Source organism: Daucus carota, chromosome 1, assembly GCF_001625215.2.
Source record: "Daucus carota subsp. sativus chromosome 1, DH1 v3.0, whole genome shotgun sequence".
Classification (NCBI taxonomy): domain Eukaryota; kingdom Viridiplantae; phylum Streptophyta; class Magnoliopsida; order Apiales; family Apiaceae; genus Daucus; species Daucus carota.
Genome location: NC_030381.2, coordinates 53,432,344 through 53,447,660, shown reverse-complemented (window position 1 = coordinate 53,447,660; position 15,317 = coordinate 53,432,344). Strand labels below are relative to the sequence as shown.

The 15,317-nt window shown below is 30.5% G+C and overlaps 1 protein-coding gene across 4 annotated transcripts; it reads right to left on the bottom strand.

Moving 5' to 3' along the window:
* Positions 1-9,463: 9,463 nt before the first annotated feature.
* LOC108201503 (uncharacterized) lies at positions 9,464-14,917 on the bottom strand. 4 transcript variants are annotated; one of them, XM_064086086.1, is made up of 10 exons: positions 14,175-14,915; positions 14,040-14,073; positions 13,887-13,962; positions 11,950-12,071; positions 11,501-11,861; positions 10,951-11,195; positions 10,547-10,750; positions 10,374-10,466; positions 10,176-10,292; positions 9,464-10,076 (listed from the first exon to the last, which is right to left on the bottom strand). In XM_064086086.1, the coding sequence occupies exons 5-10, from the start codon at positions 11,826-11,828 to the stop codon at positions 9,699-9,701; spliced, it is 1,365 nt and encodes a 454-aa protein (XP_063942156.1). In that variant the 5' UTR covers positions 11,829-11,861; positions 11,950-12,071; positions 13,887-13,962; positions 14,040-14,073; positions 14,175-14,915; the 3' UTR covers positions 9,464-9,698. The 4 variants fall into 4 exon arrangements, with proteins under 4 accessions (XP_063942156.1, XP_063942155.1, XP_063942157.1 ...); XM_064086085.1 differs by having other exon boundaries at positions 14,236-14,915; XM_064086087.1 differs by having other exon boundaries at positions 10,951-11,192; positions 14,040-14,917.
* Positions 14,918-15,317: the final 400 nt, after the last annotated feature.

Genomic DNA, 15,317 nt, shown 5'->3' with positions numbered 1-15,317 from the left:
TAGCAACTACAGCCGGTTCAGAGGATAGTGAATCAAGAATTTGGGCAATTTGGTCAATGACCTTGGACGAAGATGATGTAGAACCACAGTGTGCCATTTTGGTCTGCAAACTACACAGGTGAATCATATTAAGCAGCAACCGCAACATACAGGGGAGGTGCCACCAAATGCGAACTATTATAAATTTTACTGTAAAAAAGAACTCCCTCCGTCGGAACCAATAGTATACATTGAGGACGGCGACGTGGCACAAAATTTAATGCTTCTAAGAATAGTCCTACAACTTATTCTTAAGATTTTTTTTTTTATTTTATAAAACTATAACATTTATATTTTCGAGCATTGGAAAAAAAATGTATACAATTGAATGAGAGGAGGGAGTAACAATCTATAACTAGTATAATATACTATCAATACATGTAAGACTGAAAATCTAAATTGATATTTGTAAGACTCAAAATCTAGATTGATTTATTCAAAAAAAAATAAATCTAGATTGATTTTCTGTTCACAAATAAATAAAGCCTAATATTAAAATTAAACTTTGAATTCATGAGTGTACATTATAGTGTGCAGCATGAAATCCTACGTGCATTGCGCACCTTAAGCTCAACCCATTCACCAACTTTGTGAATTTTTATGGACAAAAGAATATAATATATTCCAATGAGCGTACATGAAATGCTACGTGTAATTCTGCACTTTATAAACTCAGCCCATTCACCAACTTTGTGAATTTGTATGGACAGAAGAATATAATATATTTCAACGCATATGAAATTTCAAATCAAAATCTTGGTAATAGATTTCCCAACCACACACAAACACATATTTTTAACCTATAAACTTTTGAAAGCATACACATGTTTATGAAATATCAAAACCTGAATTTTTAAATTGTAACAGAAGAATAATTAGACTTAATTTACATATCTTAATAAAGAACACATACATTTAAAATATATAGCTATATTTATAAAAAGTATATAAAACGCGTATTGATTTAAAATTATTGATCATTTATCCAATCTTTAACAAATGGAACGAATTAAAACCTATCAGTCTTATACATTTTATCAAAAACACATGAATAAATTGCTTGACCATCCCAACTTTACAAAAATTAAATAAAGACCTGTATTTTTTTAAATATGTCCACAATCTTAGCAATTTCCTTAATCATCTATAGTTAACTCCTACATATGGGAAAAAAAAATTAAGAACCAAATAAAAAATAAATTAATTAGTTAACAGCATAACAAAAACTTAATCAATAAAATTAGTGAAATATAGAAAAAACCAAACAAAAGATGTAAAAATTAATAATATATAAATAAAATTAGCATATACATTAACATCAAAACAATAATGATTAACCAAATCAAAAATGTAACACATATATAAAATGTGAATCACATGTAAAGAAACTAATTAGACCTTTTCTTTTCTATGAACAAACATTTGAGATTGTTTGGGTTTAAAAATGATGACAAAATCCCTATAAAAGTAGGAAGACACCAAAGAGAGCAAGAAATATAATATGTTTCTCAAAATCTGGAGTTAACTTGAGATAAAACGCATGACTAACCAAAAATAAGTGCCGGTAGATTCATTGCATAAAATATACTATTAATTATATATTTAAGATTCAAAATCTATAAATACCTAAAAATGTATATAAATTTGTTAAAAAGAGAGATCTATCTTTAACAAATATAATTAAAGTGTATATTTTCATAAATTTTATCACCGACACATACATGACACCACTAGAAAAGCGGTCAAAACCGACCGTCAAAACCGACCAACCACTGTGATCGGGAAAAAAGCGGGAATTTCCGACCGACTTACCCACCGACCTATATATATCGGTCGGAAAAAAGTGGGTTGACCGCCGTAACCGACCGTCCCAGATCTTTAAAAAATAAAATCGAACATATCATTTTTATGAGTTCATCCACATACATACATCCTATATCAATTCCGAATAACTCATATCATATACATATCTGGAAAAACTTAAAAAATAAATTAACAATCTAATCAATTTGTTAACATCATAATCTAAAATTAATCAGATATCCACAATAATTAACATAAAAATATATATGAAAACATGTAACTCATCTAAGAAATCAATTTATTTCTAAACGAACTTAACCTATATATTTAAGAACCAAAGCCAGAATTAACAACAAAATTAAGAAATTAAACCAATTAAGCATTTATATGAAATGTGAATTGGAGATAGGAAGTAAGCAATTGGACCTTTTATCTGAGAAGGGAGATGCTAGGGTTTGTAACAGAAGCCCTAAAAACAATAGGAAGCCGCAGGGAGTAACACTGGAGAAGTATAATGTTTTTCTATATTTGTAGTTAAAGATATGAAAATATATATACACCGAGCCCACACAGAAAAATGGCCAGATACATTGCATGCAATTAAACCAAGATTTTTTGGGTACCCACTAGTATCAAATTTAATTACAAAATGCCAAACGGTTCTAATATCTCTTGATAATTTTCTTTAACCCTGATTATTATGTGGTCCCCATATTGCAAATCCCATTTCATCGTATAACCCAGGGCCTCCGGTGCTTATACCCCTCCTTTTTAGTTGTCACATTTTTTTTTGTCAAATTGACTAATTTTTTTGGTTAATTTGACTGGCACAACCCAAAGGTAACAACTAAAATGGTACGGACCTAGAGTAATTTTATAATTCTTTACCAAACAACTAAAGTTTTATTATATATCAAACAAAGTTAGATGGGAATATTTCAGTTTCATTAAATGAATTAGTTGTTCATAAATATTTATTTAATACCATGATACAATATTATAGGAATTCATTAAATTAAATCAATATTTAATATCATTAAATACTCTAATTGAATGTACTATCAAATTTTAGGAGGGTCCTTCAATTGGAGTAGTTGATTGTAACATTTACATTAATTTTTATTATTGTTTTAGGAGGCGAGTAAGAAATTTTGACGATGATATTGCTATTATCAGAATTTTTATATGAGTAAAATATAATTTATCTTTCGTGATAAATACATAAGAAAAACAATATTCAATTTTATCATGAAATCGGTTTTTGTTGAATAATTATATATCAAATAGTTTCGACATGACTTGGCCCAATTTTCAAATATGCAGGCCCGTCTCAAAAGGAGGCTTAACTTTTTCGTTGTCAAAATAAAACCCAAATCCATAAAAGATTGAGTTTTATAAGTACATGGGAGACCACTAAGAAATTATCTTGATTTATCCATCCTCACCTTCACAAAATCATGTGTGCATATATTATACAATGCTTCAAACATGATAATATATATCATGTATGATAATTATTTAAATATGGATTGAGATATGTATAATAATTGTTTAAAAATATGGATTGATCGATTATCTTTTTTTGATATCATTTTTATATTCTAAATACCATTCTAACAAAGAATTCCAAAGATTACTTAATATATCCCTAATTTTAAAATTTTACAATTCTTTATTATTGTTCTTTTTAGTCTTTTCATCAATCTTCATCCACCTGGGTTACATGTGTATATTCCATCCAATTCTAACCAGCTTTCCTTTTGTACTATATACAATATGTATTTTATATAATCCGTTTATATCGGGTCATAACCAGATCATGAGTTTCATAATATAATTATGCTTTGTTTTTAAATGTATTGAATACGTACCCTGTTCCTTCATATTATTTAGTGTTCTGATTATAAATCAAATACCTATCTCAGTCACTTACATTGTTGGAGATTATTCCGAATTGGATGATGCAAGCTATATAAAGAAATTAATATTGCAATTAGTTTACGTCGATCTACATAAGGTTAGTACGAGAACATTTTTGAATGATATTTTCATAGAACATGTTTAAAATCACAATATTTAATTTTTAAATTCTGTATTGGTTGTAAAAATCAAGCTAAATACGGATAATTTGGATTTTGTTATAATTGCAGAGAAATTCAAAAAAGGTTTAAATTTATTTTCATGTATTTGTCATATCATCGTATTGGGTATTCAAGTAGAACGAAAGATAAACAAATTTGTGTTATGTATGAAATTAAGATATATCTATCTCTAATGATCTAATTGAAGTTATTTTGTGATCTTCATAATAAGTATTAGTAATTCATATCATGTTTTAGAGTGATTTTTTGAAGCCATACTATTATATTTCTTGGAGTGATTTTTCGAAGCCATACTAATTTGATTATTTTTTTGTGCAAGTTTAGAACATTCGGCGATACAACCAATTTTCAAGGCTATAATGTGAGTAATCTGTTTATATATGGCTTATAACCCAATCAAGAGTTACACGATATTCGTATTTTATCTTGTCCTAAATCTGTTGGGCCTAGTAAGAAAGTTTTAACTCCATAGCAGTATACTGTCCGCTTGGGCCGAGCCTCCACGAATTTATTAATGGAGCTATCTAGGTGTTATAGTCTAGTTATATGCCCCTCCAATAATCAATGTGCGGTAACTCCTAACAATATCATAGCCTTATTTGTTATTTCAATTCAAATGCGTATTTTAGTCACTTGAGATAATTGAATTAGAAGATGTATGTTGTATTAAGAATCTAATACATAAATTAGTTTTTGTCAATATTCATCAGGTTATAAGTATAGGGGGACATCTTCAAATGTATGTTTTATTAAAGAAAATGAAAATCATGATCATTCATATTTTTAAATTTCGAATTGGTTTTGATATCTATTAGAATTTGGATAATCATAATTTACGTTATAGCTGGTCCTATACTGCATCGCATGACTATCATGGTTCACAAGGTCATGTGCATGCTGTGAGTATGCCTTTTAAAATTGTTAACATCATAATGAAAGAATTATCTATGGTTGACACTGATCATCCTTTTTTTTTATCCTCTCCTTTGAAGGTCTTACGTGATAATTGAGTTGTTAACCACTATTTTTTTTAAGAGATTACAAATATGAGATGTCTGTCGTGGTTTACAATGATGTTTTAAAGCTTGTATTTGGGAAGCACAATCTTACTTCCCCCATTTCGTCTTATTCACGTCGATGTTAAAACAATTTCCAAGACTTAAGTTTAACATCTTGGTACAATTACATATATTTATAATACGGACCTATATATCTATATTTATAAGAAGATAAAAATTGTCAAACATATAAATATTTGTATCAAATTTTAGGTCATATCTTAACAATTAGATTGAACTAAAACCTAACAATTTTAAAGTTCTATCTCACACAACATTAATTAATTTCTTGACTATCCCAATATTAAAAAATAAAAATTGAAACCTATATGTTTTTAAATTTGTCCACGAACATATCAATATTCAAATATTCATAGTTAAATGGTACATATGGGGAAAAAAATAATTAAAGAACCACATAATAAATTAATTAGTTAGTTATCATATAACCCAAAATTAATTCAGAAAATTTATGAAATATAAGAAAATAAAATAATGTATGCAACTTATATTGAATCAAATTAAATATAAATCAAAATAACATAGGATAGTATTAAAAAAAGAATAAATAGCCCAATCACGAAATTACAATATATGATGAATGAATATAACTAGATTAGGGTTTTAAAAAGATGACAGAAGCCCTAATAAAAAAATAGTAAGACACTGACGGAAGCACCTGAAAAATATAATGCGACTTGTTATAAGTTCCCGTTAAAATAAGATACTCCCTCTGTCCCATTTTAACTCTGTCCCATTTTAACTGATGTTTGACTTTTTAACACGTATATTGAGGCGTAAAAAAACAATAGTTACACTCAATAAAAAAGTTCAATTCTTATATCAAATAAAAATTTAGATTACAAACTTTAATTTGATATAAATTTTATAAAGAATAATTATGTTTAGATATGATTTTTTTAACATCTTAAAATACGTGTAAAAAAGTCAAAAGCAGTTAAAATGGGACGGAGGGAGTACTAATTTATATACACCTGGCTAGCCCACACATCAATAAGGGCTAGCTTACGCACTAATAATGACAGATACACTATATAATGCATATTATTGATAACATAACTAAGATTTAAAATGTATAAATACTCTATAAAAAGACATATAAAATTGTAATATATAATAATATTGGGATAAAATTATTGAAAAAATCTTTATTAAAGAGAATACATAGAATTATAGCAAAAAAATAATAACATAACATTTGTATAAGTTTTTATCACCCACACATAGATAAATAAAGTTTTTATTCAACCAAATCTTAAAAAAATAAAAAAAATTAAACATATTTTTTTCATAAGTTCAACAATTTCCAACAATTCATACATGATACATATGGGAAAAAGTTAAAAATCATATAACATTTAATCAATTGGTGAACATCATAACTCAAAAGTCAATTATGTATCTAGAAAAATTTCAATATAAATGAAAATAACTAATTTATCTATAACATTAATTTAATTCTAATTAAATTAATTTTAATTTTATAGGAGTATTAAAATCATAATTAATTACATGATCAAGATATTAAAATAATTAAACAATTGGACCTTTTCTCCAAGCAAGAGATGATTTGGGTTCGAAAAAACAAAGAAGTAGGAAGAGTATATATTTTTAAATTTTGAAAGCTATATATGAACAAACATTAATATATTATATTTTATTACCTTTATGATGAAACAAATCATTCTCATCTATTTTGTTTTATACATAATATATAAAAAGATATAAAGAACTATAATCCACGAATTAATTATGAGATCTCGAGTGATGTAAAAGTTAATATGTGTAATTTTAAGGTTGTAAAATAAATATATAATCCCTTAGTTATATAAACTAAATTAAGCAAATTTAAAGTTACCAAATCTGTAAACATTAGTAACTTGCCATCAAAAAATGTAAAGCTAACAAAATTATAATCTTTCACGTCATTTTTTCGAGGACCACCTTGTGTTTAAAACAATGACAACAACATTTGACTCTCCCCCATGTTTGTATGTCTAAGTATTACTGTTTATATAGAGAGCTAATTAGCACTGACTTGTATCTTTCTTGATATTGTTTTGATATCTAATTTGTCATTAGCTACAAATATCATGCCCTTCATATCTTTAATGGTCCATCAAGTAGCTGTACTCATGAGGTTCAATTTCTCCCCCACATACATCCATGTATGTTTATGATCATGATTTATTGATTTTTTATTTCTAAATTTTGTTCTATAGGTGTATTATATCAATTTTATTAGTTTTAAACGGATTGTTTTAGAGCACTTTAATGATTTATTCATTTTATTTCTTGAATTTAATCCCCATAAGAATACATATTCATTTCATAAATTGTTGTGTTTGCTAATTTTTTTGTTTTTAATTCATATTTAAATTTTGGATCTGCTAAGTTTGAAGGGTGAAAGAAGTGAAACATGTTTTACCGTTTCTAATTTAATTTCATGAGAATATAAATATTCAAATAATATTTAAATGGGTGTATCTTTGTATCATATTTTATTTAGTATTCGAAGATAACAGCATAAGATATATATTTATTTTTTAGGTATAAAAATATGACTTCCTAGTATATTTTTATTCGAACTATCTGGAAATTCATTTCTTTACCTTCAAGGTGGACCTTTTACTAGGGTTTAAAAAGTTGTTGGCAGCAGTTAAAGATAAGAATTGGTGACATGGCAATTCTCGATTGGAGGTAACACCTGTCATGCACTTCAATATATATTCACGTCTGTAATGTGTTATTCATACATCTCTGTACTGTCTATACAGTGTGATATTAGGGCGTGCATCCACTTCAGACACAAATCATCTCTGTAGCACCCAGGATCAAGGGTTTCAGATTTCAAAGATCAATCCAGGGGTTCTGCTCCTAGAGTTTATTAGCTGCAAATATTTGAAGATCTAGCCGCTGCTTAAAAGGTTCAATTTCTTCTTTTAATTAAATTGGTGGAAACACGCACACATTTGTAACTGTATTTGTTTGTTTTAGATTGTAGAATTGGTTTAGATGCATATTTTAAATTGAATTTATTAACTATAAATTGAGTGCTTAGAAAGCAAGATTGCCTTGTGTTATTCCTTTTTTAGGGTTGGTTCTTGTTGAAGTTATACACAATCTTGATAATTGATGTGCTAGATGGTTATATTCTTATTTGATTTGATTGTTGCCCCCCTTAATTTTATAGAGGAAATGGCCGACACCTTTCATATTTCAATACGGTTCCGGGATCATTTGCGGAGTTTGACTTCACTTTACATGTATTGCTAGCATTGACGGTGGATATAAAGGAAAGAGACCGACCCACTTGTTTGACTATATTATATATTAATAAAAGTATACAAATGAGTGTAATAAAACTATACATCTTTATTTTATTAATTTGGTGAAAATGTGATAATACAGTACTTTATGTTGATGATATATTCATTTCATAGGAATATACGGGAATATAAATATACCATCTTTGTATTACATTTATTATTTACCTTTATATATAAGAGGGGGGCATTTAAAAAAAATTATATACTCGTACCTCGTATCTACTTTTTGTTCATATATATAATCATATAATATCTTGATCTATATTGATTTAGACAAGATTCTAAAATTCATATCTATACTATAACATAACAAGCAAGAAACTGGATTGAGCATATATGGTTCTTCATTGAACCTGTATTACAGTTTTATATTAGTAATCTGCTTTGTTATTATTGCTATTGTTGCTAGCAATGCGCTGTAAACAATAATTTGTTATGTTACCACTCCATTGTAACATACTATTGTATTTAATTTAATTTATATAATTGTTAATTTTCTTGAATTGGCATTTCATCTGGTGTGTTGAAAATTCTCTCTTATGTTGTTCTCTCTTATATATGGCTTCAATCAATTATGAGTTCTGGCTTTCAGTGTCTTGCTGAAGCTCATTCCCTGTACGTGGTCTTAATTACACTACACCATAAAAGGCCTTATCTAACATAAAAAAATTGTTGCAGAATGGGGTCAATATGTTGCTAAAGGCCCATAAAAGGGCTAAGGCAACATTTATTTTATGATAGGATTTTTGCCGTTGCCTTAGGGGGTCTAAGGCAACATATCGTTTGCCTACAGCAACAACCGAGATATGTTAGCAAAGAGTGTTTAATCTAACATTTTATTCTCCTACTCCAACAAAAAATTATGTTACCTTAGAGTAATTTTATTTTTTTAAAAAAGTGGGGCCCACGTGGGGGCCATTGTGGGGCCCACGTGGGGGCCACTGTGGGGCCCACGTGGGGGCCATCAAGTTGCCAGGTGGCAGCAGCTAAATTGGCAACATATTTTTCCTATACTGCAACAGTTTTGAAATACAAGTTTTGCAACATTTAAATAGGCTACTGCAACATTTTATCCAAAAAAATTTGCAATTCTACTGTTAAAATACAATACTTCCCAAAATTTGTCCATCATTTCAACAAACCATTGTAAACATACAAAAACCAACATCAAATCCAATTTACTCCAACATCAAATCCACAGCTAAACCAACATAATATCCAGAATCGACCAACTACCAGCAAACTAACAGTTTAATAACAAAAAGTCTAGATATATAACCCCATACTATTAGCTAGTCAAAATAACTTCAAAGAACCAAAGTCTAAACAACCATACTATTAGCAAACTAGAAGCTGGTGCCTTTAGTCATTGGTGTGCCATCGTCATTGTCACTGGCCACATGTGCACACAGCTCTGTAACATCAATTGTGAACGGGTTTGCTTCACCAAGTTTCTTAAGGACCGATGCCAAATTTTGTTGCACCTTCCTGTTTACCTGCTCATCTACCTCTTCTTGGATTTTCTTCACTTTTTCCTCGACTTCAGCAGCAAGGCCTTCCTTAATTTTTGTTGTCAATTCTTTGACATATGTATCCGTTGGAGCAGCAGCTGATAGTTTTTGCGGCTTCTTGCATCTCCCTAAGAGCCAAGTCGGGCCATGCTCTTTATCCAAAAGCATTTCATCAGCAGCCTCCCCGGAATTGATTTTTTTGTTAATTTTATCCTACAAAAGTACAATAACATGAACATAAACGAGCAAATGCAAAACAGAGAAAACTGAAAGGGCAAATATTATGTGTAACTGATTAAGTTAAATACTTACAATTTTCTTTTTCATTGTTTTAGTACTGGTCTTGTACTCGCGTCCTGCATCACGAGTCCGAGTTTTCACAAAAACCTCTGCATCACATGGTTCAGACTCATCTGGGGCATTCTTTTTCTACAAAAATAGATTATACGAGACATAAATTATCGAACAAGAAAGCCAGAAATCATTAATTTAAATTAGATGACCATATACCATTTTGTGTCGAAGCTGTGCGATACTTTTAGGACCAAGAGTGTGAGTCTCGGTATATGACTTGCGGCTATTTGAATTTTTCCTGGCTTTATCCTACAAAAAATTAAACGAAAGTTGAGCAACTTATACTATGTTCCCAAGACAATATTTAGTGCCTAAAATCACAAGTATACCTGAATACTTTCATCATTCCAATATTCCAACAGCAATTTGAACCTCTCAAGTGGAATATCATCAGGCCTATTTTGTAGCCTAATTTCATCAGTTTCAAAAGCTGTATAATGCGCTGCCTTAGTTCGACACTTATACCCCCTCCAGGATGCATGAATTGTCTCAATTGCCCAACTTTCCAGTTCATCGGGAATAATATAGCGGGCCTTGCAAATATTAATAAGAATTACTTTATCGAACTACTCATATAATTCACATTCTCTAATTAAATTTATCATCACCTAACATTTCTATAAGCCAATCAAAATGAAAATTAACTAATTGATGTTCCTAATTCATACTGCTTTGAATTATGCATTACTAATAAAAAGAACAAGAAAATATTGATATATTCAACAATAATTACCTTGACATAATTCCACATAGTTTCCTTCAAATTTTTAGGAACTTTGCGCCAAGTTACATAAGTCAGTGGCACACATCGCTTGGCCAGTGTTCCCAAAAAGCTACTCAGCTCAGAGAGTACCTTGTCATTTTCTGTTATGGGTTGGCCCAGCTCATTCATCCCAATCACAATTCTCTGCTCAAAACTTCTTGTATGAACTTTATCCATTCTTGTCTTTCCTCTTGGGCGGTATGGAACTACAACTTCTAATCAAATTTCAGCAGATGTATTATAAGAGTTATCATGTTTAAGTAGAGCTAATAAGAGTTATAAGCTGTTGAAAAAATTCAAAATGGGGATCTTTAATTTTAACTACTCTAAGTTGAATTATAACAGTTATCATGTTTAACTAGAGATATTAAAGAATATTTTTAAAAAAAATTCCATAATTTATCATACTGAGATCATGAATAAGCAATGTGTTTCTTGTATCTCCTATCATTCAACAAAGAAATGTACTCAAACTTGAAAAACTTATATCGAGAAATAAAATAAAATAGGAATTGCTTACCTTCTTCATCGCCCTCTTCTATTTCAGGCATAGATTCTTGAACAACCTTTTTACTTGCATCTGCAAGAGCTTTTTTCTTTTCAACTCTTTCTTTTTCGAGCTTTTCTTTTTCTTCTTTTTCCTTTTTAGCTTCCTCTTGTTGGCGTTTCCGGAGAGCCAAAAAAGCAGTCATTGAACCATTTCCATCATCTGCTTGGGGTATCTCAATTAATGGATTTGCAACTGTTGTTGGTTGTACCGAATGATGCGTCGGTTCCTTATCGCTTCCATCCTCAGTTGTCTTGCTTCCAACATTGGCTCGAGAACGTGTTGTTGGTCCACGTCCCATGACAAGCTTTTTTTTACTTTCTTTCTTCTTTCCCTGCAAAATACAGGGGCATATATCCCAAATAATTAATTTATAATTATAATGCTTGAAACCATAAAATTCGACTCTAAAAAATACAGACCTTTGGTGGAGACACTGATCCAGCAGCATCGCTACCATCATCCTGTGCTGGATCATAATCTTCACTCCCATCCCGCGTCTTTTCTTTTTGTTTGTCCTTCGATTCAGCTTTTTTAAGTCCAGCTAATAGCACAGGTAAATTCAGAGCATAATATACTTAATTATGCGGATATACTTAATTAAGAATTGAAACACAAGTTTATAATGGAAACAGTACTTAAACACAAATGTATCACTAGATCAAATTACAAAAGAGGGTGCACCAAGGATTTAAATATTTAGACATCTTAAGATATTAACTTTAAGTTAACAAAACAATTTCATTTAGAATTCTAGACAGCTTCTTTGACTCTATCCGGATCTATGAGAATTTGTTGAGCTGGAACATCTTCCCGACACCAACTGGAATCTATGACCTGATTGTCCACTTCTGGAACAAGGGGAATAGTATGCACCATTGGCTCTTCATTTTCATGACCTTCATTGGCATCATCTTTTTCGATATCACAACAGTCCCTAGGCACTTTTTTGATGACATTATATATCATCTTTTCAGTGGGATCTTCTACGTAGAAAGTCCCAAATCCAGACTCCGTGATTCCGTGAACACAATTTAAGGAATAAAGTCGGATAATAAAACTTAATCTTGAATATTTTTTGGAGCCTGGATATAAGGGTTGCTTTCCCTCTTCAAGATGGGCATAAAATTTTTTAGCATCGACATTTGGTCCATTAGGCTGATGAAACATCTCATCTAGGTTATCTTCGAAATTTAAATTATTCTCTTTATCCCCTAAATCAAGATCCTCGTCGTTAACTGGCTGGAGAGGAATCTGTGCAATTCCCACAATCCATTCAGAGCACAAAGGCGAATGGCCATTGCAGATGAGATGATCGTATATAAGGTCCTGACTATGCCACTTTATGTTTTTACATATTCTACAGGGGCATGTCATTTCATCACCTACGGCTACGTTAGGGAATGCATTCCGAATAAAGGATTTTATTCCTCTGATGTACTCGACACTATACTTTGGAAGGTTTATCCAAGTATTATCCACATCGTCCATGGCTACAATTAAGACAATTCAGTTTATTTATTATTTAGGTCACATAAACAAACGATTTCAATGCCTTTCCTAGACAAGACCATTATTTTACTTTATATATTGAAGATCATATATGGATTATACTTAAAATAAAACATTCAAAACCTATATGTTTATTATGGTAACCTATACAGGGGTTAACATATCTGCCATGTACTACCTCATCCCAGGGGTTAAGATAAACAGAATATACATATATGTCATAATTTATAGTTTCACTTTCAAATATAAGACCAAACACATGCATATTATTAATCATACAAATCATTAACAACAATATTCTTTTAATCAGGTAAGTCATACATAGAAATTTATCGCAATTCCCTTAAGTTATATATAGAGTATACATAGAGTTTATGAGCCAAGATAATATGTTATGGCATCTAACCAACTAGCTCACAATATCTACAATGGAATCTTACATGTATGGCAGCAGAGCACAAAAATATACAAATGTTCAACAGAGAATCAACACCAGCTACTCTTAATTGTCAAATTTTTTAAGTTATAAACAGAGCATACATATAGAAACCACAAAACAGAGTCATAACTGGTCACCAGAACAACCTATTTCAAGCATAAATATTTAATAACAAGTCCTGGACACATACACTTACCACAAAATATAAATCAAATGTTAACTAGTAACAAATATTAACTACAAAATGCAACAAATAACAAATGCCACAAAATGAAAACAACAAAGATTCATAAAATGCAATTCCAAACCCCTAATAAAAACAAAAATCAGATAACTTCCCTAATAAAAACAAATAACAACAAAAACAAACCCAAAAACTCAAAAATGTTGAAGCAGAGAGGGAGATACCTGTAGCAAAATCTTTAAACTGAAACCCTAATTTTAAATCCTTTAAATGAAATCCTTAAAATCAACCGAAGAAGCCCTGAAAATAGAAAATAAAGTTAGATTAACAGCCCCCACTATATACAAATGAAAAAAATTAAATCAAAGCCACCATACCTAATTCCAAATGCAAAGCCTCCGCTGAAAATACCTGAAATCAAAGATAAAGTACGATTAGATGTAGTTTAAAAGAAGAAAGACCTGTAAATGGAAGAAAATAAAGAAATGAAGCCCTGATTTAAAGAGAGAAACCCCTAGTTAGGAGTATCAAAGCATCGAGCCCTCAAACCATGCCCTAACTTGAAATCCAAACCTGAGATGAGAGAGATGTGCTGATGAGAGACCAGAGAGACCAGAGCGACGAGAGAGACACGGTGAAAAGAGAGAGAGGCGACTGTGGGGGTGAAAAGAGAGAGAGAGAGACGAGATGTGGGGGTGAAGAGCGAGAGAGGACTGTGTGGAAAATGAGAGATGACTGAGTGTGAGTGGAAAAGGAAGTGAAAAAATGGGGCGGGGTGTTAGTGAAACAAAGTCCCGCTGCTTGTCTGATTTCACCGGGAACCACGCCCGCTTGTTCAAATAAACATATATACATATATTTAGTTTATATTTTATTTTTTTGTTTACATTTTATTTTACTTTTTAAATAAATAAACATATATTTATTATTTAAAATAAAATCATTCACCTATTAAATTATTTAATATTTTATATAATTTTTTATATTTTTAGTTTATATTATTACATAACTTCTATTTTTATTTTTAATACAAGTAATTACTTTTTTCTTTAATTTTAAGTTAAAATATTATTTTCACATTTTAATAGCTTAAGCTAACATATTTGTCTCCATGTTGCACCCTTAAACACTTTCTAACAAAGGCAACATCCCCTTTTTGGCTAAGCTAACATGAAAAATATTATGTTGCGGAAGGGTGAAAGTAGTGTAGCTAAGGTAACATTTTTTAGCAACATTTACAAAGGTCGCGTTGCGATAGGCCTTTTATGGCGTAGTGATTAGTTCAGAATGAAGAAGCCTGGTCCTACTTCTGCACCAAGTGCCTCAGAGCCTCTGAACAAATTTGCAGACTCAACGTCTTTAGATTTGCAGAGAGATGAAAATCCAATCTGTCAGCATTTCTCCATGCGGTATCCCTGTTTTCCTTTGTTTGTTTTATTCCATTTTAACACATTTTATATGCATATTTAATTTAAACAATTAAGGCCTCATTATAATTCCATACTACCATATGTAACATATGATAGTTAATTAGTAGTTACGTAGCAGTTATGAAATATTCTGGATGCATAATATTATTTTTTTGACAAATTATTTAATGTGTGTGGTCAGAGGATACGTGGCTGAAATGAGCAATACAGACCCTAAGGCTTGCA